The 27,305-nt window shown below is 43.8% G+C and overlaps 1 protein-coding gene across 6 annotated transcripts in view; it reads right to left on the bottom strand.

Moving 5' to 3' along the window:
- TDRD9 (tudor domain containing 9) overlaps nt 1-27,305 on the bottom strand; it is a 76,702-nt gene that overhangs the window by 37,085 nt on the left and 12,312 nt on the right. For 5 of the 6 annotated variants that reach the window (XM_007176234.3, XM_007176232.2, XM_007176229.3 and 2 more), the window contains 11 exons: nt 14,860-14,924; nt 13,047-13,101; nt 12,812-12,896; nt 11,381-11,438; nt 8,202-8,306; nt 2,730-2,827; nt 2,044-2,175; nt 911-1,076; nt 759-822; nt 619-682; nt 171-215 (listed from right to left, as the gene is read on the bottom strand). In XM_007176234.3, the coding sequence (XP_007176296.2) occupies nt 171-215; nt 619-682; nt 759-822; nt 911-1,076; nt 2,044-2,175; nt 2,730-2,827; nt 8,202-8,306; nt 11,381-11,438; nt 12,812-12,896; nt 13,047-13,101; nt 14,860-14,924 (937 nt within the window). The remainder of the gene's footprint in view (nt 1-170; nt 216-618; nt 683-758; nt 823-910; nt 1,077-2,043; nt 2,176-2,729; nt 2,828-8,201; nt 8,307-11,380; nt 11,439-12,811; nt 12,897-13,046; nt 13,102-14,859; nt 14,925-27,305) is intronic. The other variant, XM_007176231.2, reaches the window with a different exon arrangement.

Here is a 27,305-nt window from a genome sequence, read left to right as displayed (position 1 = left end):
GAAGGTGGGCCCAGGAGCTGCCCTGGCCTGTGGGCCCTGAGGACCGTCCACAGTGACCTCCGCTCAGGCTGAACGCTGCCGGTTCACACACAGCGCTGAGGCTGAGCTAGAGAAGGCTCGGGAAGCTTCCATGACACGGGCAGCCATCCACAAAGAAACAGCTCACTGACCTTCGGATGCCGCAGCTCTCCTCTTTGTCTGCAAGTCTGCCAAGCCTAAAAACAAATGAACCAGAGTTTCAAAATACTTTATTCGCTAACTGAATTTTTTTAAGTCCAATTTCAACACATTTTGACCACAGAAAATTTACAAATTTAATTTTTCCAATCTACTTCATAGAATTGGACTCCCACCCTCATCTTCTTCTCCCAACACAACTTTTTTTTTTGTCTGTGCCGCGAGGCTCGCAGGATCTCAGCTCCCCGACCAGGGATGGCACCTGCGCCCCCTGCAGCGGAAGCGTGCAGTCCTAACCGCTGGACCGCCAGGGAAGGCCCCATCTCCCAACACACTTTGCTTACTACTGGACATCGGCACCCCTCACGGCGCTTCCGGTGGAGACGGCGTGTGCTGACAGGCGGTGGCAGCCGCCTTCACAGCTCGCCTGGGAAAACCTACCCTGAACGCTTCGACAAGCGCAGCACAGTCACTCTTACTGTTGCCACAGAAATCCACTTTGTTCCTGTAAACAGACGACAAAGAGTGTCACTGGACACCATTAAAACACTATGACTTTTAAAAATATGAATGTTAAATACCTATATCCATCAAGATGCTGCCTAAAAGGCATCACAAAAAAATTCTTCAAAGAAAGAGATGCCGCTAATAAGAGAAAAAACAAAGAGAAGGTAAGACTGTTGGAGCAGCCTTACATTACCCTCCATTACCGCTTCTCGGCTCCCACACTCACCTATAATAAGACACTCATCTAGACATCCAAACACATGTCCGAGGACTATGAGTTTACCGAGCTGCTGATTAACAGGAAGTTGGGCTAAAACTCTTCCTAAGAAGGTCAATTCACCATCATGGGGGTTTTCATCTTCTCTCTGCCTGCTCACCGCAAGTGCTCCAACCTTTATAAAATAAATTAGTGCGATTAGCAAGCACTGATTTATTCACACTCTTTTCTTCCTGAAGGCAGGGAGTTTAAAACAGGAAACGACCAAATTTTGGTGAATAAGGTTCTAAAAGATACCTAAGTCAACTTATGAAAGATTGATACTAAAGTTTTTTAATTCGTTTTTTGATACTCAGAACACATTTTATTATTTTTTAATGCTGGGAGGTGACGCCCAAGCTACCCCCACAAAAGTCTACTTAAGTCCCAGATTTAACGACCATGGCACGCACAGCACTAAACCAAACCTCCAACCACCACGTCACGTGGTCACTCACAGCCAAAACGTACAGACTGTGCACAGAAAACGACGTCCTCAACTTGACTAAGTGTATTTTACGGACGCCCAAGCAGGTACCCAAGGTATCAGAGGCAGCCCCAGCTCTGAGGGCCCGAGGCAGAATGTCCACAGCCCCAACAGGTGGCGGCGCCCAGGCCGGGGCACTGGGCACTCACTGCAAGCAGCGAGAGCGGAGCGCGGGTCGGAGGAGAGTCAGAGAACGCGCAGGAGCAGAGCAGGGCTCCCAGCAACAGGAAGAGGAGAGGCCAGCATGAGGGCGAAGAGCAGAACCAGAGGGCAGGTGGGGAGGAGGCTGGCGGAGCCAGGGCGGGAGAGCAGAGCTCCACGGCTGCATCTCCTATCCAGCGCTTCTCAGCCGCGCCGACAAACCGCAATCCCCTGTCGGGGGGCGGCTGGGGTGGTGAGAGAGTAGGAGCTTCAGCTTCAGACAACTAACAAAGCTGGTCTGAACAACATATATAAAATCTGGAATCAAAAATTAGTCATGACATGCTTTTCCAAGCAAATGCTGATTATTTACAACTGTCAAAATACCTTAAAGATATACACAGTATGAAACTTTTAAAATTCACCCAAAAAATCTTAGCTTTTCCTAACACGAACAAGTATCAGATGGTCCCACCTCCTTTAGCAGAAGGATGGTGCGTTCAATGTCACTCAGGCTAGGTGGAGAAAGGGCTGTTGCCAGCAGAGCTCTCGGTTCACCCATATCAAGTAATTTCACTTTCAATATTGTGCTTCCTAATGGACAACGCTGAAAAGAACAAAACTTAAATTTAGAAACAGTAAAACTAAGTAAATCAATTAACCTATTCACATGACTAGTACTTTAGAGAGAGAAGGAGAGAAAAAGAAGAAAGGAAAACAGAAAGGGGTGGGAGAAGAAGAGAGAGAAATGGGAGATGAAGAGATGGGGGAAGAGAAGGAGAGGGAGAGAGATAAAGAAGGCAAGATGGAAAAGGGAAAGGGTGAGAAAGAAAGGAGAGGAAGCAGGAGAGAGGGAGAGAAAGGAGAGAGAGGCAGGAGAGGAAAGACAGAAGCCAGTTCCACAGCACGAACTATAAAAGCACACAGCAGCAGCGTCTGTGGACAGTCCTCCTATGGGGCCAGAAACGTGACATGGGTGTCAAGTCCCTCACTGGTGCTTAGTGAACAGAAGTCAGTTCTGTGATTAAAGACAAGTTTGATCAGAAGTAATTTTTCTGGGATCAAAATCACATGACACTCAAAATTATATTACTTAAACTATTCAGCAAAACTGTCTACAAAAAAACAAACTATGTCATAAAGATGACCAAAGTTTATTACCAACATCTCAGGAATGACATGGTCGGGGATGGAGCTGTCCCAGAAATCCTTGTATATGAGTCTATAACAGCATCCTTTAGACACTCGTCCAGCACGGCCTGCAAAGGAGAAACATTCAAACTGTGGCATTAATTACTTTAACACTAGCATAAAGATATATTTAAGAATAACCATTAAATATTAAGAAAAACTTCTGTTATCTTCTACCAAACCAGGTCAGTTTGGTAAAAACTTCAGTATAAGTCAGTGTTAGAAGTGATCTTCTATATACAGATTAAGTGCTGACTCCTACTCAGTGATGTATAGTGGAAAATCCAATGCATATTTCTAAAGAGAACCACCTTGGCCCCAAAATACAATGGCAATCAAAACATTTAAAATACCACACATCTCCTGCAAATGCATAGTTCATACTGGTAAAAATACAGAGATCACCAAACGAAAGTAATCAAGTTGGCAAGAGAAGCCCCAGTGAAACGGCTGGTTGTTACCCATCCCAACACCTCTGCAAAGGCGTCCTTCAAGACAATGGCTTCATATGAAATGAGTGATCACATGCAAACAGCTCAAAACCAGGCCTGGACCACGGAGAGCATCCTATAAACGACTGTTCTCTTGTGATGGTATTGCTTGTGCAATGGAAACTCCTTTATCCCCAAACATAATAAAATCTGAGAGAGAGGAGACAGGTGGGGAGGGGGGATCCTTCACAAATACTCAGCTTTTAAAAAATGGGGCAGCCCAGGGAGGAGCTTTCCTTCCCCACCTGTGGAGCCTGGACCCCTGCCCCCTTCGGCCCCCACCCACCTGTCCTGACACAGGAGACTGAGTGCAGAGTCCAGACTGCTGCCTCCGCCACCATCTACCCGCCGTATCTTCAAATGACAGGACTGTCTAAATGGAAAATCCCAAGGTAATGACAAAACCAAAATCAACTCCTAGAACTAATCGGTGAAATCAGCAAGTCACAGGGCACAATACCAACACACAAAAATCAATCATATTTCTATACACTAGAAATGAACATGTGAAAACCGGAATTAAAAATGCCATCACATGGGCTTCCCTGGTGGCGCAGTGGTTGAGAATCTGCCTGCCAATGCAGGGGACACGGGTTCGAGCCCTGGTCTGGGAAGATCCCACATGCCGCGGAGCAACTAAGCCCGTGAGCCACAATTACTGAGCCTGCGCGTCTGGAGCCTGTGCTCCGCAACAAGAGAGGCCACGACAGTGAGAGGCCCGCGCACCGCGATGAAGAGTGGCCCCCGCTTGCCGCAACTGGAGAAAGCCCTCGCACAGAAACGAAGACCCAACACAGCCATAAATAAATAAATAAATAAATAAAATTTAAAAAAAAAAATGCCATCACAATCATTATAATCCCTCCAAATTAAACTGAATACTTAGGTGTAAATCTAGCAAAACATATACAGGGATCTGTATGCTGAAAATAACACAATGCTGATTAAACAAATCAAAGACGACCTAAATAAAGGGAGACACACTATGTTCAGGGATACACAGCTTCATCATAGCAAATATATCAATTCTCCACAAACTGATATACAGGTTAACACAATTCCTAGCAAAATCACAGGAGGCTTTTTTTGTGTGTGAATATAGACAAGATCATTCTAAAGTCTATATGGAAAGGCAAAGTAGAATAGCTAAAACAATTCTGAAAATGAAGAATAAAGTGGGAGGAATCCATCTGTTTCGTGATAAGTCTTACTATACAGTGATCAAGACAGTGTGGTATTGGTGGAGAGAAAAACACACAGATAACAGACATAATGAAGAATCAGAAATAGACCCAGACAAGTACACCCAAGCGATGTTTCACAAAGGTACAGAAGCCTTCAATGGGAGGAGAACAGTGGTGCAGGAACAACTGGGCATCCATAAGCAAACCTCACACCATCTACAAAAGTTAATTCAAATGGATCACAGATACAAATGCAAAACATATCTATGAAATATCTAGAAGAAAACACAGGAGAAAAATCTTTGCAACCTAGGGCTAGGTGAAGAGTTTTACACATGACACCAGAGGCATGATACATAAAATGAGAAACTGATAAATCAGACCACACCAAAATTTAAAACTTTTTTTCTATGAAATACCCTGTTAAGAGGATTAAAGGACAAAATATAGACTGGGGGAAATATTTGGAAACCACCTATCTAATAAAGGACTATATCTAGGATATATAATATAAAGTACTCCCAAAACTCAACAATAAAAATACAAACAATCCAGTTAGAAAATGGGCCAAAGACTTGAACAGACATTTCACTGAAGAGATACAGAAGACAAATAAGCATAAGAAAAGATATTTAACCTCATTAGCATTAAGGAAATGCAAATTAGAATTGCAACGAGATATTATTATGTACCTTTTAGAATGGCTAAAATAAAAAATAGTGGTATACCAAATGCTGGCAAGGATGTGAAAAAAACAGATCTCACACATTGCTGGTAGAACTGTAAAATGGTACAGCCACCATGGAGATAGTTTGGGGCAGTTTCTTATAAAAGCAAACATATACTTACCATACCACCCAGTAATTGCACTCCTGGGCTTTTATCCCAGAGAAATGAAATTTTATGTCCACACAAAAACTTGTACATCAACATTCACGTGGCTTTATTTGTAATCGCCAAGAGCTAAAAACAGCTCAAATGTCCCTCAACAGGTGAATGGTACTGTTGACCTTAAAAATAAAATAATAATTGGGACTTCCCTGGTGGTCCAGTGGTTAAGACTCCATGCTCCCAATGCAGGGGGCCTGGGTTCGATCCCTGGTCAGGGAACTAGATCCTGCATGCCACAACTAAAAGATCCCAAGTGCCACAACTAAAAGATCCCGAGTACCGCAACTAAGACCTGGCGCAGCCAAATAAATAAATAAATAGTCTAAATAAATAAATAAATAAATAAAAACAGTAATTTTACCAGCAAAAATGGGTTTATTCAGAAATAGCAGAGAATTGCAATTTGGGACAAGCAAGCTATGGTAAAAACCATAGGCAAGTCCTATATAAAGAAGAGGAACATTATTTTATAGAGAAAAAGGAGGAAGCTGGGAGGGGTTGTTTTGAACACAAGTCCACTGGAGAAAAGCGAGAGTTCAGGGTGGGGACAGTTTCTCATTGGCCAAGTTGCTGGGGCAGATGATTTCTTGTAGGAGACGCAAGGCACAGTTTTTCCTGTTGGGGCCTATAACTGATGCTTCTTTCCTGTTGCTGGTTCTTGTTGGCTTCTGAAGTTGACAACTCTTCCTGTAATTGAGCTCCAGTGGTACTTCAGGTGGTACTGCACAAGAGCGCCCCCTTCTGACCTCCCCCCTCCATTTTAGTGAGGTTTCCCTTTACTAATTTTCAAAATACAATGGAATATTATTCAGCAATAAAAAGGAAACTTTTGACACATGCAGCAACTTGGATGGAGCTTAAGGACACTACAGCTAGTGAAGAAAGCCAATCTTAAAAGGTTACATGCGGTATGATTCCACCTAATAACGTCTTTGAAAGGCCGCAGCTACGGCTATGAAGAAGGGGTTTGAGGTCGGCAGAGAGTGGCAGGGGACAGTGTGACTAAAGATGCAGCACCAGGCAGCTCCTTCAAGGCAGCTGGAACAGCTCTGTGTTCTGACCGTGGCGGTGGCTACACATGGGATCAACTGGAGAGAAGCCTGCACGGTGTGAACCTGGGCAACTGACTAGGGTCCGCGGTCCAGCCCTGTGCTGACATCAGCTGCCTGGGCTGACGCTGCACCGAGGTAGGAGGTGTCACCACTAACAAGCTGAGATGCTGGGGCTAGGGTTCAAGGGACTCTATGTACTATTTTTGCAACTTCCTGTATGGGAAAAATTTTCTAATCATAGAAACTTTGAACATACAAAAAGACAAAGGATACAATTCCTATAATCTCAAGACTGACCCAAAAATAATCACTTTAAACATTTTTGTATATCTATTGGGTTGGCTTTTTTCCATTATACCTTATGGCAAAAACCAAACGAACTTTTTGGCCAACAATATTTCTAGTCACTTCTTCTAAGCATAGTTTTATGTTCTGGGTTTTTTTCGGCGGGGGGGGGCGGGGGGCGGGGTTGAGATGATTATAACAATACATAAGGTTTTTCCAAGGTGATGAGAAGCTCTCTATGACCGTATACCAGTGACTCCTTAATCATTCTCTTTTTTTAAAATTAATTTATTTATTTATTATTTTTTGGCTGTGTTGGGTCTTCATTGCTGCGCGTGGGCTTTAGTTGTGGCGAGCGGGGGCTACTCTTCGTTGTGGTGCGTGGGCTTCTCATTGCGGTGGCTTCTCTTGTTGCGGAGCACGGGCTCTAGGCACACAGGCTTCAGTAGTTGTGGCTCGCGGGCTCTAGAACACAGGCTCAGTAGTTGTGGCGCATGAGTCTAGTTGCTCCGCAGCCTGTGGGATCTTCCTGCACCAGGGCTCGAACCCATGTCCCTTGCACTGGCAGGCGGATTCTTAACCACTGCGCCACCAGGGAAGTCCCTTAATCATTCTCTCTTAATCCCTCTCCAGGCAAGTTATTTCAAGAGAGGTAACACGGCAACATGGTTAAAGCTGCGGGCTGCAGCCGGACGTCTGGGTCCTAGTCTCGGTCCCAGCACTTCCCAGGGTAACCCGAGCAGGCCACTCCTTCTGTGTGTCGGCTGCATCACTGAGAAGTCAGGGTGTTAACAGCACGCTACCTCACTGGGGGAATGAGGGGTAAATGCGTAAGTACACGGAAAACACTTAGACTCGTGCCTGGCCTGTGGCGAGCATTCAGTAAATGTGGCCTCTATTCTGTTTTTTGATGTGGTAGCTTTGTGACCCAACCCAACAGGTATTCTTGGAGCAGTCCTTCAGCTGTCCTCCCCGAAGGCGCTCTCATAAAGCACAAGCTGCGTCTCAGTCCATGGCGAGAAGGCTGTGCCCTGGAGCCACTCCCCGCAGGCAACTGCACGGCCACTGTGGACAAAGCCCCCCCCACCCCCCGACACCCTGGCGCCGACAAACGACTCCACACCCTCGTCTCCCCTGCAATACACCATGTGCACTCGCAGGAAAGGCTGAGCCCTCCGTGGAGCCAGCTGAGCTCAGGAAACGATCATCCCAGAAGGATCAAAACCTGGAGAGAAGTCAGAGGAAGGACGAGCAGCAGTTACCGAGCGCCCCGCTCGGCTCCCGTGACTAGTCCCCGCGGAAGATGGCGGGACGCTCGTCCAGCAGGCGCTATGGCTCTTACCTGCTGCAGTGCACACGAGGAGGGCCGTGGATTTGAACAGAGTCTGCCAGTATGAGATGCTGCTGCTTAGAACTTAAAACCGGTTCCAATAAAGGAAATCTCTGAATAAGACTAAACGTACAAAAAGCAAAAAATTCAAGAAGACACCCGAATGTGCCACCAACTCCTATTATTGTGCTGGAACGCAAATGCCTTACCTTTTCTCTGATCACAACTGGTTTTAGAGGCCCAACTCAATCGCAGGCTCTGGTAATTCGTATCTTCATCACAAACCAGAGTTCTCGTCAAACAAAAATCTATAACTGTCATTTAAAAAAGGGAATGTAAATACCAGGCTAGCAAGAAATAATTGCATAACAATCACAATGCATAGCGGTAAGACAGTTTATGAAACACACAGCCTTTAGAATTAGTGTACACACAGAAGCCTCTGGAAATGCACCGGCCATTCCCGACTGCTTAGGACGGGGAGGCTGGGGTCACATTCTTTCTTCTAAGTCCTGGGAGTCTGGGCAGAAAGGACATATGCCCTGTAAGAGCCCACACGTCATAACACGAGCCAACACGGGCTGCAGCGACAGGCCAGCCGCACGGGGCTGCGCAGAAGCACGGCTGAAGTGGGGGACTGCCAGGCCCCAATCCTGTGTGTGTGCTGGCGGGGCGGGGGGACAGCTGCTCAGCATCTCTGTGCTTCAGTGTCCTCCCCTGCAAAACCCAGGGACAGGAGCCCCGGCAGCTCCTCCCAGGACAGGCCCCGCCCCGTCCCTCGGAGGAGAGCAGGAGAGCCGGCGGGCCTACCCCTCAGGGCCACTTCCCTCCTCAAGAACCTCCTGCTCCTTAACTACCCCACCACGACCACCCCTCCTTGCTGGCTCCCCAGGGCTCTTGAACACTCCTCCCGCCATAATGTTTGGGGATCTCAATTCCCATAAAAACGGTGCTGGCAGCACCCCGGCCCTCGGTTTCGTGACCCCATCTTCCACCTGTCTCAGCATCTCCTTCCCACGGCCCTGCCTGAGCCCCCTCCTCAATCTCAACTTCACGCATCCTTCCCTAGCAGCAGACCTCTTCCCTCTCCCCGTCCTGTAACCCTACTGCAGCAGTCCTTAATCCCTACAAACGGACCTGCAATCTGTGCGTGTCAGGACCTGCTAAACTGTCCCTGCCCCTCCGCCTCCTGACCCTCCTTCCCTCCTGACCGAGCCACGGGCTCCCAGCCCCCACCGTGACCGCTCCACACATCCGCCTCGACCCCTGGCCTCCCGTCACCCTGCTCTGCTCAGCTGACTCGACCCCAGGCCTGCTGGTCACAGCTCTCCACCTACACTGCGCAGCCCAAGTGGCAGGAGAGGGAAAAAGAGAAACAAAACGGGCTGCAGGCTGACGGCGCCCTTTCAGCTCCCGGTGGCCAGCGGCCCTCGGGACTCAGGCTGCCCCGTCCATCCAGCCTCCTCACACCTCCAGCACCTCCTGCTCGCTTCCAGCTGAGGCCCGGCCTCTGGCTCACGGGGAAAGCAGAGGCCATCACAGGACCCTGCGCCCCCTCGGCAGCACCCCTCCGCCCACGTGGGCCTTCTCCCCAGCATGGGGCCCGAGCCCCGCCCCCACGGCCGGCTCCCCCGCGTCCTCTGCGCCTCTGGGCCCCGCGCCGCCCGGCACACACGTTCTCCCGGCCCCGCCACCGCTCCGGCCGCTGCCCCGGCTCTCCGCTCTCCGCCCGCCCGCCACAGAAACCGCCTCCGCAGCGCCGTCTGGCTTCGCGGCCCCCCGGGGCCTCGGCGCCGACCCTCCGCGACCCCTCCAGGCCGGCCGCGCCTCCACAGGCTCCCCGCCTTGAACCGCCCTCGTGCTCCCCGGGCGGCGCGGAGCCCTGGCCTTAACCTCCTCAAGGCCGCCACCGGGACACCCGCCGGCGTCTCAACAGCCCGGGCCAGTCTCCGCCGGCTCCCGGGGGTGGGCGCACGGCGGGGAGTCACCACGAGCCGTGAAACCTCCGCACCCGGCCCCTCAGCAAGTCAAGCCCCGCGGGCTGCGCCCAGGAACGGCCGCTTCCGCCTCTGCCCCCGCGCTCCCCTCCTAAGGCGCCCGACTCCCACCCGCCCTCTCCTCGGCCTCGTCTCCGTCTCCCCCACCCCCGTCCCCCCCACAGGCCGTCGAGCGGACCTGACGCGCCGTCGCTCCTCCCTCACAAGTCGCTGCCGTCCCGGCTCCCTCGGGAAAAGCTGGAGTCTCCGACGCCCTGGCGGCCTCCCGCCTGGTGCCCTGGTGCCCGTGACCTCCCTGACCTCGCCCCGTCCAGCTGGCCCGGCCTCCCGGCTGTCCCGCGCTCTTCCTTCAGGGACTTGGCACCTCCTGTCCCTTCTACAGAAACGCTCCTCCCGCAGATGCCCCCCACCAGCCGCTGCCCCGCTCCTCCACCCCTTCCTCTGGACATGCCGCGGCCTACCTGACGGCACGTGGTTACCTGTCTAACTGATGGCCCGCCTGTCAACACCCGCCCCCCCTGTGTCAGGAGAACGGCGCCTCGCCTGTTGGCGCACTGTCCCCCCAGCACCTGGACGGCCGCCGGCACAGACGGAGCGCTGCCGGGGCGCCAGCTCATCTGTCCCAGCCACGCTGGCCACCTTGCTGCTCCTCGCACCTGCTCCCCACGCTGTCCCGCCTCTTTCCACGCTCACTCCTCACCCAAGTCACGCCGTCCTCAGCTATCACGTCCTCACAGAGGTGTTCCCACAGCGCCCCATCTAAAAGGTCATTTACCCAATTCACTGTAACCCCTTTCTCTGATTTATTTCCCTACATAACATTTACCTCGACCTGAAATTGCACCTATTTTATCCCCTGCCAATTGCCTGTCTCTCCCACCAGAAGACAACACGCCTCACTCGCCCCGTCCGCCTGCCCACCACCGAGAACAGCGCCCGGCAAGCGTCAGGCTCCCGAACATGAATTAACGCAACCTCACAAAGTGATCAAGGACACACACGTGGGAGACCAGACTACGAGTGGCCTCACCCCGAGCTGACGTGGTGTCTTTCTCAACGACCTGCAGCCACCGGGCGGACTCGGGCTCCTCCCTCCGGTCACTATGTCCAGCGGGGGCAGCCCCAAAGCTCTCCCACTGCCCGCAGCGCCCGGGAACGCCCCGATCGCTTCCTGTGTGTGTCAGTAGCCGCGCCGCAGAGGCTGCCCGGCTGAACGGACCCGTGAGCTCAGATGAGGGCGGGGAGAGAAAAGTACAGGAGGAACTTCGGAACCCACTTTCCTACATTCTCTCCTCCAGAACAGGGGAAGAGACGGGGAAGAACAACTCCTGAGGGACACACAGGCTACACATTCTATGGTTTACGCTGTGAGGAAAACAGCAGGATCTCACCGTATTTGACGTCTGGAACCGTGACAGAACTCTCCGCAATGTTGGTGGACAGAATGATCTATCAAACATCAAAAAAAGAATCTGACATGCTCACTATATACAGGAAATCATTAGGTATTGGGCTCAAATTCTGAAATGAGCCATTTTTTCTATTTTATACAGAAGTCACAGTTAGTCAAGGGTCCTGGGGGCGGGGGACGAGGAGGAGGAGTCAGTGCAGTGCGGGCTCAGCAGCCAAACCTGCTCTGAATCCCAGCTCTGCTCCACCCCAGCGTAGGACCCTAGACTACTTAACCTCAGTTTTCTCATCTATAAAATGGAGATAACAATAGTATCCTCCCTATTACTTGAGTTAATAAATGTGAAATGCTTAGAACTGCTCCAGGCGTGAACCAAGTGCTCAATAAGTATTAGCTATTACCTGTACTACCAGCATCCAATCATTGGACACCTACTTCGTGTCAGGCACTGTAGCACTACCACAATTTAAGTATGGACATATATTATTAAAATTAACCTTCCTAACAGCTCTGCAAGGTAAATATTATCGATTCTACTTTCCAACAGTAAAATTAAGTCTGAGAAGCGATGTGCTCAGAGGCACACACCTACAGGGGACAGAGACCCATGGCATCTGTCCAACTCCCCACGCATGCTCTTAACCCCTACACCTCAATGTTAAGATACAGCCTTTTCCTGGTGGAATCATTCCAGGGGTCCAGTGGAAGCCCCTGATGTACAGAAAACCAGGCCCATGCAACACAGAAGGTTCATAAAAGCAGCAGGCAAGAAACGGCAAAGACAGCTCTCCCTGACCTCAGATATGATAGCTTCAGGGGGTCCTGGAATTACCCAGGGGCACAGAGCACAACCAGGCTAAAGTTCCCAGGAAGGTCTGCAGTACATAAGAGCCCTGAGTTGCCATGCAAGGTCTAGGCTGCCCCTAGAGATGCAGAACCTTCTCACTGGAATCAAGGGGGCTGGGCTGCATGTCTGGGGTCCCTGATGATCTCAAGCAGCACTAGAAGGGTTGTGATAAGACAATCCCATCATTCACACACACAAAAAAAATTAAAGAAATACTCTTAAACCAGGACTAAGAATGTGGGTTCTAACCAAAATCTCCAGAGCAGTGCCAGGGACAAGAGAACAGTCCCCCAGTTTGAGAACTGCTGGGAGTAAGAGGCACTGAAATCCACTAGAAATAATGTCCTGAGGCTGAGGAAATAAAAAACTTTAGCAAACTGATTTATAAAATAAAGACAAAATGAAATAACAGACTTGGCTCATCAGGCAAGTGCTTGTTTAGGTGACTAACCACCAGCTACAGAACATATCGTACAAACAGCTGGAATGTCAGCACTTCTCATTAGCAGAGTCTCTAAGGAAAATGTACCTAAGTGCTCAGAACTGGTCTCCCAGCTGTCCTACCTTTCTGTACCCAGGCACTGGACTTAAAAACACGTTATTCTGTTCTTCCAAAGTCACACTTGAATGGAGTGGATAGACCTGTAACCTAAGAAAGAAGTAAATGAAATAAAATATCCATAAAGAGTAGATATATATGAAAATGAATAACTACTCACTGAGATAATTAAAATTATTTAAGCTAGAAACAATACAATGCTTTACAAGTAAAAATACAACAGTATCATTTTAAACACACCTTTTATGAACCATGTTTGTGAGAATTTCATGCATATAGTTTATTTCACCCAGACCTAGGGAAGAAAAGAAGTGGAGGGGGAAAGAAAGATCTGTATTTATTTCTAAAAAACAACCTTTAAATTAAGATGACATCTTTTATAAATACGGCTCTACCAATTCATTTTATCTGACTTTTTTATCCTCTTCACCTAAATATATCAGAATTACAAGTGAAAATGCATAATGACACTGACTACCAGTAACTCAAAAATATGAGAAAAACCATATTCTTTCTATGTTTTCCTTTCCACAGCAATGACTGCCTGTGAGTGCTGGCCATATGAGATGAGTAATTTTACATTCCTCTCTTCCCCCCACTGGTTTTCCAAATGTCCTACTTTGATTATGCAAAATTTTACAACCAAAAAATAATATTTAAAAAGTCTTGGTCACAGAGATGTGTTAATTTTTTTTCATAAGGTTCATATTTGTAAATAAAGCATGATTGCAGATATAATTAGTTAAGATGAGGTCACAGTGGAGAAGAATAGGCCTTTATTCCAATAGGACTGGTGTCCTCGTAAGAAGACACCCACACAGAAAATGCCATGTAACGATCAAGGCAGAGATAGAAGTATTGCAGCCACAAGCCAAGGAGGGCCAAAGACTGACAGCCAAGAAAAGCTGGGAGGAGTCAAGGAAGGATTCTACCCAGAGCCTCAGAGGGAGCAGGGCCCTGCGGACACCCTGATTTTGAACTTCTAGTCTCCAGCAGAGTGAGAGAATAAATTTCTCTTGTTCTAAGCCTTCCGGTTTATAGCACTTTGTTACAGCAGCCCTAAAAAAACTAACACAGAACCATTCCCAAAAGATCAATTAATGAAATAAATGTATTGTCAAATGAACTCACATAAACACATAACAGAAAAACAACAAACTAAACTGTAGAATATCATTTATACATATTTTATTCAGGCAATGATCAGCAGTTAGGAAGCATTTATTTCACGTCAGGTGTTCTTAAGCTAGTACTGCCCTGACTCTACTTTGGTCATTTCTTCCTTGATACAATATTATGCACACAGCAATCACTGACAAGTATTTATTGGGACAAATGCAACTCCACACCACTGTCAGCTAATGCTTGTTTTCTGGAAATAAAACTAATCCGTATCAACCTAAGCAAAACATGATCAAAGTTTTAAACTCTCATGTTGCATTCCAAAGTAAAATGTTACTCTTATTCATGCTTTTTGTTCTCCACCACAATTAGCACAAATACTCATATGTTCTACATATTACCTTCCAACAACAAAAAATACATGAATTATTGTCATAAGGTTTCATCAAGCTATACCACTTGATTAAAAAATCAAAATCATCATTTTGAAAAAGTACAATTTAACAAAAATTAATCTTTAAGTATCTTAAGAGATTATTTTGTCAAATACTGAAGAAAAAGGAACTCAAGGGCTACCTTGATGATTTTCATGGTATTACAATAATGATATTATTATTAAATAAGCTTTAAATACAGATTGATGACAATTACTTCACATTTCTAACCATATATATGAAATAGCAAATTTAACATAGCCAATTTTTTCTGAAGGGGGTCAGACTGCCCTCAAAAAGTTAAACTCTTCATTATCAACGTTTTTAGCAACACAAAGGTTATAGTAAGAGTCAAACTGAAAAATCACATTTATTCACATTCCCAGAGTCTAAAATGAATAAACCTGCACTACAAATACCATTTTTCACAATATGTGCTAGACACAAACTAGTCTCCATCCAGCGCAGAGTCTAGACCACGAAAGAATGACACTCACCCGGCAAAAACACCAACACACTGCTCCGCTCTGACACAAATGGGGTGCCCGACCAGGTCTTGGTCCTGTTAAAATGGGAAGTGCACAAATATTAATCAAGGCTAAGTAGCCATTGTTTTTCCAGAATCCTCATATTATGGCTTCTGACCCTGAAAGGTTCTTACATCTAGGTCATCGAGTATAATTTTCCTTCTTTTACATAAGAAAACACAGAGGCCCCAGGACGTGAGACACTGTCCAAAGCCCCACAATCACCCAAGGGACCCCAAGCCTCTTGACTACTTTCTCCCATAAAAACTCACTATCCGCAAAAGTCTTCTTTGAAATTCAGTTACTGTAATCCAGAACCTCAAAATACAAAACATTTAGAAAAACTACTACAAACAAAACTTAAACTCTAAGGAATCCAAACTATTATTAGAAAGCATTTTTATAGACCAAGATCTCAAACTGTCCTCTCGCCTCCCTGCTGCTATCAACGTATTTATGTTGTGTGAAGTCAGAACTTTCATTCCTCCACACACCCTTGAGCCCCTCCCCTGTGCCAGGCCCTCCTCCGTGCAGGCAGGCACAGCAGAAAGACAGACAAGGTCCCCACTCTTTGGAGCTTACATTCTAGCTAGAGAGACAGACAAGAAACAAGGAAATCAGACACTTCAGTTCAGCAGTAAGACCGTGACAAGAACAAACGGGACACAGAGCCATGGAGCTGCAGGTACTAGTTTACCCCTCTCACCCCCTCCTCTTTCTTTGCAGTTACTGTTCCCAGGCACAGCATGGATTGTTGTTTCTTGACTGTTCCAAGAAAAAAATAAAGGTTAGAGTGGAAATCAATGAAATAGAAAAAGAAAAACAAAAACCTAGCTCTTTGAAAAGATCAACAGATTGACAAATCTACTTAGTTTGACCAAAAGAAAAAGAGAGAGTCCATATACTACGATCAGAAATGAAAGAGAAGACATTACTACTAGTCCTAAAAAGACACAAACTACTGAAACTGACCCAAGAAAAAACAGACAACCTGAATAGATCTATAACAAACAATGAGATTGAATTAGTAATTTTAAAACTACCCATAAAGAAAGCCCAGACCCCAATGGCTTCAAAGCTGAATTCCAAAAAACATTCAAAGTAATACCAATTCTTCACAAACTCTTCTAAAAAACAGAACATTTCCCAACTCATTTTATGAGGCCAGTATTACCCTGATACCAAAACCAGACAGACATAAGAAAACTACAGACCAATACCTTAAGAATATGAATGTAAAAATCCTCAACAAAATACTAAGTAAACCAAATCCAGCAACATATAAAAAGAAGTATACACCATGACCAAGTGGGATTTATCCCAGGGATGCAAAGTTGATTTAACATCTAAAAAATCAATAAAGACAAAAATAACATGATTATCTCAATAGACAAAAATCATCTAACAAAATCTAACACGCTCTCATTTAAAAAACACTCAGCAGGACTTCCCTGGTGGCACAGTGGTTAAGAATCCGCCTGCCAATGCAGGGGACACAGGTTTGAGCCCTGGCCTGGGAAGATCCCACATGCCGCGGAGCAACTAAGCCCATGTGCCACAACTACTGAGCCTGCGCTCTAGAGCCCATGAGCCACAACTACTGAAGCCTGCGCACCCAGAGCCCACGCTCCACAACAAGAAAAGCTACCACAATGAGAAGCCCGCACACTGCAACGAAGAACAGCCCCTGCTCGCCGCAACTAGAGAAAGCCCACACACAGCAACAAAGACCCAACGCAGCCAAAAATAAATAAATAAATAAACAAAGTAATTAATTAATTAAAAGAAAAGAACACTCAACAAACTAGAAATAGAAGTGAACTTTCTCAACCTGATGAAGGTCATCTACAAAAAGCCCTCAGCAAACATGATAACCTAACAGTGAAAGATGGATGTTTTCCCCCTAAGATCAGTAACAAGACAAGGGCATCCACACTTGACACTTCTTTTCAACAATGTACTGGAGGTTCTAGCCAGGGCAGTTAGGCAAGAAAAAGAAATACAAGGCATCCAGATTGGAAAGGAAGAAATAAAACTATCTTTATTCAACAGATGACATGACCTTATATACAGAAACCCTAAGGAATCCTCCTAGAACTAATAAATGAGTTCAACAAAGTTGCAGAATATAAGATCAATAAACAAAAATCAATTGTCAGGGACCTTCAAGATGGCAGAGGAGTAAGACATACAGATCACCTTCCTTCCACATCAAAAATACATCTACATGTGGAACAACTCCTACAGAACACATACTGAACCCTGGCAGAAGACCTCAGACTTCCCAAAAGGCAAGAAAATCCCCACGTACCTGGGTAGGGCAAAAGAAAAAAGAAAACACAGAGACAGAAGAATAGGGACGGGACCTGCACCTCTAGGAGGGAGCTGTGAAGGAGGAAAAGTTTCCACACACTAGGAAGACGCTTCACTGGCGGAGACGGGGGGTGGCGGGGGGAAGCTTCAGAGCCACAGAGGAGAGCACAGCGACAGGGTGCAGAGGGCAAAGCGGAGAGATCCCTGCACAGAGGATCGGTGCCGACCAGCACTCAGCAGCCCGAGAGGCTTGTCTGCTCCCCCGCCCAGGGGCAGGTGGGGGCTGGGAGATGAGGCCAGGGGCGGGAACAGACGCCCTCAGGCGACCTACATGCAGAGGAGGGGCCAAAACCAAAGCTGAAGCCCAGGAGCTGTGCGAACAAAGAAGAGAAAGGGAAACCTCTCCCAGCAGCCTCAGGAGCAGCAGATTAAATCCCAACAATCAACTTGATGTACCTGCATCTGTGGAATACCGGAATAGACAACGAATCGTCCCAAAACTGAGGCAGTGGACTTGGGAGAAACTGTAGACTTGGGGTTTGCTGTCTGGGACTGATTTGTTCCTGATTTTTATGTTGATCTTAGTTTAGTTTTTAGCACTTGTTATCACTGGTGGGTTTGTTTACTGGTTTGGTTGCTCTCATTTTCTTTTTCTTTTTTTAATTATTATTTTTTTATTTTAATAATTTTTTAATTTCTTTTTTCTTTCCTTTTTTCTCCCTTTTCTTCTGAGCCATGTGGCTGACAGGGTCTTGGTGCTCTGGCCTGATGTCAGGCCTGAGCCTCTGAGGTGGAAGAGCCGAGTTCAGGACACTGGACCACCAGAGACCTCCCAGCCCCAGGTAATATCAATCGGCGAAGGCTCTCCCAGAGCTCTCCATCTCAACGCTTAGACCCAGCTCCACCCAACGGCTAGCAAGCTCCAGTGCTGGACACCCCATGCCAAACAACTAGCAAGACAGGAATACAACCCCACCCATTAGCAGAGAGGCTGCCTAAAATCATACTAAGTTCACAGACCCCCCCCCCAAAACACCACCAGATGCAGCCCTGCCCACCAGAAAGACAAGATCCAGCCCAACCCACCAGAACACAGGCACCAGTCCCCTCCACCAGGAAGGCTACACAAGCCACTGAACCAACCTCACCCACTGGGGGCAGACACCAAAAACAGGAACTACGAACCTGCAGCCTGAGAAAAGGAGACCCCAAACACAGTAAGTTAAACAAAATGAGAAGATGGAGAACTACGCAGCAGATGAAGGAGCAAGGTAAAAACCCACCTGACCAAACAAATGAAGAGGAAATAGGCAGTCTACCTGAAAAAGAATTCAGAGTAATGACAGTAAAGATGATCCAAAATCTTGAAAACAGGATGGAGAAAATACAAGAAATATTTAACAAGGGCAAAGAAGAACTAAAGAGCAAACAATGATGAACAACAAAATAAGTGAAATTAAAAATTCTCTAGAAGGAATCAATAGCAGAATAACTGAGGCATAAGAACAGATAAGTGACCTGGAAGATAAAACAGTGGAAATAACTACCACAGAGCAGAATAAAGAAAAAAGAAGGAAAAGAATTGAGGACAGTCTCAGAGACCTCTGGGACAACATTAAACGCAACACATTCGAATTATAGGGGTCCCAGAAGAAGAAGACAAAAAGAAAGGGTCTATGAAAATATTTGAAGAGATTATAGTTGAAAACTTCCCTAACACAGGAAAGGAAACAGTCAGTCAAGTCCAGGAAGCGCAGAGTCCCATACAGAATAAATCCAAGGAGAAACACATCAAGACACATATTAATCAAACTATCAAAAATTAAATACAAAGAAAAAATATTAAAAGCAGCAAGGGAAAAGCAACAAATAACATACAAGGGAATCCCCATAAGGTTAACAGCTGATCTTTCAGCAGAAGCTCTGCAAGCCAGAAGGGAGTGGCAGGACATATTTAAAGTGATGAAAGGAAAAAACCTACAACCGAGATTACTCTACCCAGCAAGGATCTCATTCAGATTCGATGGAGAAATTAAAACCTTTACAGACAAGCAAAAGTTAAGAGAATTCAGCACCACCAAACCAGCTTTACAACAAATGCTAAAAGAACTTCTCTAGGCAGGAAACACAAGAGAAGGAAAAGACCTACAACAACAAACCCAAAACAATTAAGAAAAATGGTAATAGGAACATACATATCGATAATAACCTTAAATGTAAACAGATTAAATGCTCCAACCAAAAGACACAGACTGGCTGAACGCATACAAAAACAAGACTCGTACATATGCTGTCTACAAGAGACCCACATCAGACCTAGGGACACATACAGACTGAAAGTGAGGGGATGGAAAAAGATATTCCATGCAAATGGAAATCAAAAGAAAGCTGGAGTAGCAATTCTCATATCAGACAAAATAGACTTTAAAATAAAGAATGTCACAAGAGACAAGGAAGGACACTACATAATGATCAAGGGATCAATCCAAGAAGAAGATATAACAATTATAAATATATATGCACCCAACATAGGAGCACCTCAGTACATAAGGCAACTGCTAACACCTATAAAAGAGGAAATCAACAGTAACACAATAATAGTGGGGGATTTTAACACCTCACTTACACCAATGGACAGATCATCCAAACGGAAAATTAATAAGGACACACAAGCTTTAAATGACACAATAGACCAGAGAGATTTAATTGATATTTATAGGACATTCCATCCAAAAACAGCAGATTACACTTTCTTCTCAAGTGCGCATGGAACATTCTCCAGGATAGATCACATCTTGGGTCGCAAATCAAGCCTCAGTAACTTTAAGAAAATTGAAATCATATCAAGCATCTTTTCTGACCACAACACTATGAGATTAAGAAATCAATTACAGGGGGAAAAAAAACGTAAAACACACAAACACACGGAGGCTAAACAATACATTACTAAATTACCAAGAGATCACTGAAGAAATCAAAAAATACCTAGAGACAAATGATAATGAAAACAAGACGATCCAAAACCTATGGGATGCAGCAAAAGCAGTTCTAGGAGGGAAGTTTATAGCTATACAAGCCTACCTCAAGAAACAAGAAAAATTTCAAATAAACAATCTAAACTTACACCTAAAGGAACTAGAGAAAGAAGAACAAACAAAACCCAAAGTTAGCAGAAGAAAGAAATCATAAAGATTTGAGCAGAAATAAATGAAATAGAAACAAAGAAAACAAGAGCAAAGATCAATAAAACTAAAAGCTGGTTCTTTGAGAAGATAAAGTTGATAAACCATTAGCTAGACTCATCAAGAAAAACATGGAAAGGACTCAAATCAATAAAATTAGAAATGAAAAAGGAGACGTTTACAACAGACACCGCAGAAATACAAAGCATCCTAAGAGACTACTACAAGCAACTCTATGCCAATAAAATGGACAACCTGGAAGAAATGGACAAATTCTTAGAAAGGTATAACCTTCCAAGACTGAATCAGGAAGAAACAGAAAATATGAACAGACCAATCACAAGTAATGAGATTGAAACTGTGATTAAAAATCTTCCAACAGGGCTTCCCTGGTGGCGCAGTGGTTGAGAATCTGCCTGCCAATGCAGGGGACACAGGTTCGAGCCCTGGTCTGGGAAGATCCCACATGCCGTGGAGCAACTGGGCCCGTGAGCCACAATTACTGAGCCTGCGTGTCTGGAGCCTGTGCTCTGCAACAAGAGAGGCCGCGACAGTGAGAGGCCCGCGCACCACGATGAAGAGTGGCCCCCGCTTGCCACAACTAGAGAAAGCCCTTGCACAGAAACGAAGACCCAACACAGCCATAAATAAATTAAAAAATAAATTAAAAAAAAAAATCTTCCAACAAACAAAAGTTCAGGACCAGATGGCTTCACAGGTGAATTCTATCAAACATTTAGAGAAGAGTTTAACACCCATCCTTCTCAAACTCTTCCAAAAAATTGCAGAGGAAGGAACACTCCCAAACTCATTCTATGAGGTCACCATCACCCTGATACCAAAACCAGAGAAAGATACTACAAAAAAAGAAAATTACAGACCAATATCACTGATGAATATAGATGCAAAAATCCTCAACAAAACACTAGCAAACAGAATCCAACAACACATTAAAAGGATCATACACCATGATCAAGTGGGATTTATCCCAGGGATGCAAGGATTCTTCAATATATGCAAATCAATCAATGTGATACACCATATTAACAAACTGAAGGAGAAAAACCATAGGATCATCTCAATACATGCAGAAAAAGCTTTTGACAAAATTCAACACCCACTTATGATAAAAATTCTCCAGAAAGTGGGCACAGAGGGAACTTACCTCAACATAATAAAGGCCATATATGACAAACCCACAGCAAACATCATTTTCAATGGTGAAAAACTGAAAGCATTTCCTCTAAGATCAGGAACAAGACAAGGATGTCCACTCTCGCCACTATTATTCAACATAGTTTTGGAAGTCCTAGCCACGGCAATCAGAGAAGGAAAAGAAATAAAAGGAATACAAATTGGAAAAGAAATAGAACTGTCACTGTTTGCAGATGACATGATACTATACATAGAGAATCCTAACGATGCCACCAGAAAACTACTAGAGCTAATCAATGAATTTGGTAAAGTTGCAGGATACAAAATTAAGGCACAGAAATCTCTTGCATTCCTATACAGTAATGACGAAAAATTTGAAAAGAGAAATTAAGGAAACACTCCCATTTACCACTGCAACAAAAAGAGTAAAATACCTAGGAATAAACCTACCTAAGGAGAGAAAAGACCTGTATGCAGAAAACTACAAGACACTGTTGAAAGAAATTAAAGATACAAACAGATGGAGAGATATACCATGTTCTTGGATTGGAAGAGTCAACACTGTGAAAATGACTATACTACCCAAAGCAATCTACAGATTCAATGCAATCCCTATCAAATTACCATTGGCATTTTTTACAGAACTAGAACAAAAAATCTTAAAATTTGTATGGAGACACAAAAGACCCCGAATAGCCAAAGCAGTCTTGAGGGAAAAAAACAGAGCTGGAGGAATCAGAATCCCTGACTTCAGACTATACTACAAAGCTACAGTAATCAAGACAATATGGTACTGGCACAAAAAGAGAAATATATATCAATGGAACAGGATAGAAAGCACAGAGATAAACCCATGCACCTATGGTCAACTAATCAATGATAAAGGAGGCAAGGATATACAATGGAGAAAAGACAGTCTCTTCAATAAGTGGTGCTGGGAAAACTAGACAGCTACATGTAAAAGAATGAAATTAGAACACTCCCTAACACCATACACAAAAATAAACTCAAAATGGATTAGAGACCTAAATGTAAGACTGGGCACTATAAAACTCTTAGAGGAAAACATAGGAAGAACACTCTTTGACATAAATCACAGCAAGATCTTTTCTGATCCACCTCCTAGAGTAATGGAAATAAAAACAAAAATAAGCAAATGTGATCTAATGAGACTTCAAAGCTTTTGTAAAGCAAACTACAAAAAAGACGAAAAGACAACCCTCAGAATGGGAAAAAATATTTGCAAACGAATCAATGGACAAAGGATTAATCTCCGAAATATATAAACAGCTCATGCAGCTCAATATTAAAAAAACAAACAACCCAATCAAAAAATGGGCAGAAGACCTAAACAGACATTTCTCCAAAGAGGACATACAGATGGCCAAGGAACACATGAAGAGCAGTTCAACATCACTAATTATTAGAGAAATGCAAATCAAAACTACAATGAGGTATCACCTCACACCAGTTAGAATGGGCGTCATCAGAAAATCTACAAACAACAAATGCTGGAGAGGGTGTGGAGAAAAGGGAACCCTCTTGCACTGTTGGTGGGAATGTAAATTGATACAGTCACTATGGAGAACAGTATGGAGGTTCCTTAAAAAACTAAAAACAGAATTACCATATGACCCAGCAATCCCACTACTGGGCATATACCCAGAGAAAACCATAATTCAAAAAGACACATGCACCCCAATGTTCACTGCAGCACTATTTACAACAGTCAGGTCACGGAAGCAACTTAAATGCCCATCAACAGATGAGTGGATAAAGATGTGGTACATATATACAATGGAATATTACTCAGCCATAAAAAGGAATGAAATTGGGTCATTTGTAGAGACATAGATGAATCTAGAGACTGTCATACAGAGTGAAGTAAGTCAGAAAGAGAAAAACAAATATCACATATTAACGCATATATGTGGAACCTAGAAAAATGGTACCGATGAACTGGTCTGCAGGGCAGAAATAGAGACACAGATGTAGAGAACAAACGTATGGACACCAAGGGGGGAAAGCATCCGGGGTGTGGGGGTGGTGTGCTGAACTGGAAGATTGGGATGGACATGTATACACTGATCTGTATGAAATGGATGACTAGTAAGAACCTGCTGTATAAAAAAATAAATAAAATAAAATTCAAAAATTCAAAAAAAAATAGATAACCAACAAGGACTTACTGTATAGCACAGGGAACTATACTCAATATTTTGTAATAACCTATAAGGGAAAAGAACCTGAAAACGTACATATATACACACACACACACACATACACACACACACACACATACACACACACATATATAAAACTGAATCAGTATGCTGTATACCTAAAACACAACATTGTAAATAAACTGTATGTCAGTTTTAAAAAATTGGAAAAAAACCCCAAATATCAGAAGCCTATGTAACACTATGGGCCTTATATAAAGGTATTAAAGGTAAACACAAAAACAAAATTATAAACCTTCCTAACTACCAAGAAAAAATTCAAAACATAAAAAGAAAAGGAAGGACCGTGCAATAAATGTGACATATCTGAGGCTGAACACATGAGTCATACATCAGTAAGCCTGGACGGCTGAAGCCAATGAGCAAAAGAAAAAGATTTTCAAGTGGCTCACAAAGCAAAACCAACTCTATGCTATATGCAAAACTCACACTTAAACCCTAAGCAATTCAGAAAATGAAAACAAAAGGATGGCAAAGATTTTAGAGGCAAAGACAAACAAAAGAAAGCAAGAGTTGCAATCCTGATATATGACAAAGTAGAATTCAGACTCCACAGCATTAAGCAAGGCAAAGAAGGGCACAGTATAATGCGGAAGGCCATAGTTCACAACGACACTGGGACAGTTATGAGTATCTAGCAGCAAAAGACTGGAGCAGCCCTCTTCACAAAGCAGAAACCACACATGATGAAGGGAGAAACAGAAATACACTAATAATAGGAGACTTTCACACACCAGTCTCATTCCACGACCATTCCAAGGGTCAAAAAATAAATTTAGGGACCTCCCTGGCAGTCCAGTGGTTAAGACTTCGCCTTCCAATGCAGGGGGTGCTGGTTTGATCCCTGGTCGGGGAGCTAAGATCCCACATGCCTTGGGGCCAAAAAACCAAAACATGAAGCAGAAGCGATATTGTAACAAATTCAATAAAGACTTTAAAAAATGGCCCACGTCAAAAAAATTGTAAAAAGAAAATAATAAATAAATTTAAAAAGCTAACAACATAATGGATAGTGTGCAACTTATGACCATATGTTAAACTTTTCACTCTGATAACAGAAAATTGTCATTTCAAGGGCATGCAGAATATTCATGACAACTGACCATGTGCTAGATCACAGAAAAAAAAACCACTTAAGTTCCATGAAGCAAAAATAATACAAATAATATTTTATGATAACAATTCCATCAAACTTGACATTATTAGTAAAAAGTGCTTAAAGGCCCTTTAATCAAAAAACTTTAAATTTCTCTTGGGTCAAAGGGGAAATATAAGCCAAAATTGAGACTGTCTCAAAAATAATAACAAAAACACTACACATCAGAACATATGGGATACAATCACAGAAGTCACCAGATAAAAATTCATGGATTAAATACTTCTATCAATAAAATAAAAGGATGAAACTAAAATAACAATCAATTTAATAGTTAGAAAACAGCAACAAAGTAAACCAAAAAAGTGGAAGGAAGGAAATTATGGCAAATAATAAATTAAAATAGGGTTCTTTAAAATGTTTTAAATAGGCAACTAATAAACGAATGAACCTAGGTGTAAAATAAACTGATTACCAAACAGAGAGAATTATTATTTAAAGTAATATTTGAAAACAGCTCTCTCTGACTGTATATCCAGTAGGATATATTCTAAGAACAAAAGGAACAGCAAAGCAGTTTTATACTTCACTCACAGGTTTAGTTTTAGAAGGACTATCACTATTTACTTGTTAAACTATTTTATTATTATATTATGGGGAAAAACAAAAAAGTAAATAATGCTTTAGCAACCAAAAGTTTTGGTGTTTAAGAAAAGCACTAAAAATGTAATCAAGCAGGACCCTATGGGGCCTTCCCAGAACAGAAACCACCCCCACACACACACCATGTCCTCCACCTGCCTCTTATTTGTAGAAAAACTTTAGCCTCCTAGGCCTTCCGAGAGTTCCAAAGAGCAAATTTAATCAGAGAAGTGAGAAAATGCAGAAACAAAGGACAACAGTCAAGCAAGACAAAATAATACCAATTTGGCCATTAAACAAAGGCAAGGACCTTTAGTTCCTCCTCAAGGGCGAGAGGTACTATTCTGAGCCACGCTCTTTGAGCTGTTTTGCAGATACTGAAACCCCCACCGGGTGGAAGAAGTTAACTGCATGGTGACCACAAGCCTGTAGACCCCAGACCAGCTGGAACCAGAAGGCTGAGGATGCTGACTCCGATTACCTCACCAACAACCAATCAGAAGAGCGTCCACGAGCTGATCGTGCCCCCACAACCCCCTCCCCCACTCTGTCTTTAAAAACCTGTCTTTAAAAGCCTTTAAAGGCTTTCAAGGAGTTCGGGCTTTTTGAGCATTAGCTGCCTGGACTCCTTGCTTGGCGCCTGCAATAAACCCTGCACTTTCCTTCACCACAACCAGTGTCAGTAGATTGGCTTTAGTGCACATGGGTGAGCAGACCCAAGTTTGCTTCAGTAACGAACATATAAAAGAAAAGCTAAGAAAAGAACAATATTAAATTTGAGTTGAAATATCATTTCATGTATGGCAGTTAAAAATACATTACCAACAACAACAACAAAAAAAACCAATCAAAAAATGGGCAGAAATAGACATTTCCAAATAGACATTTTTCCAAAGAAGACATACAGATGGGCAACAGGCACATGAAAAAATGTTCAACATTGCTAATTATTAGAGAAATGCAAATCAAAACTACCATGAGGTACCACCTCACACCAGTCAGAATGGCCATCATTAAAAAGTCTACAAATAACAAATGCTGGAGAGGGTGTGGAGAAAAGGGAACCCTCCGACACTGTTAATGGGAATGTAAGTTGATGCAGCCACTATGGAGAACAGTATGGAGGTTCCTTCAATAACTAAAAATAGAATTACCATATCATAGAGCAATCCCACTCCTGGGCATATATCCGGACAAAACTATAATTCAAAAAGATACATGCACCCCTATGTTCACAGCAGACTATTCAAATAGCCAAGACATGGAAACAACCTAAATGTCCATTGACAGATGAATGGATAAAGAAGATGCGGTACATGTATACAATGAAATATTACTCCAGTGGAATATAACCTATAATGGAGAAGAACCTGAAAAAGAATATATATATATATATATATATATATATATATATATATATATATACACACGAATCACTTTGCTGTACACCTGAAACTAACACAACACTGTAAATCAACTATACTTCAATAAAATAAATAAATAATACATTTCCAGATACAGCCACTGAAAAGACTTAGAAGCAATGACAGACACCCCAGCAGCAATGAGCACACTTAGAATCCAAATCCTGTTTTCTAAAAACATTCCTCACTACAAGAATCAGTTCCTTGGAGAAATGATTCTTGGTCTAGTGCAGGGAAAGAACACGGTGAATGGCTTGGAACACCTTGTGCCAGAAAGCAAATAAATGCCCCAAAACTAAGGAAGTCATGTCAAATAATACAGGAGCCAACTTACCCAAGGCTCCCACTGGCCAAATTTTGG

Source organism: Balaenoptera acutorostrata, chromosome 3, assembly GCF_949987535.1.
Source record: "Balaenoptera acutorostrata chromosome 3, mBalAcu1.1, whole genome shotgun sequence".
In the NCBI taxonomy this organism is placed as follows: domain Eukaryota; kingdom Metazoa; phylum Chordata; class Mammalia; order Artiodactyla; family Balaenopteridae; genus Balaenoptera; species Balaenoptera acutorostrata.
Note: the sequence above shows the minus strand (reverse complement) of the source record. Positions and strands in the feature narration are given on the sequence as shown.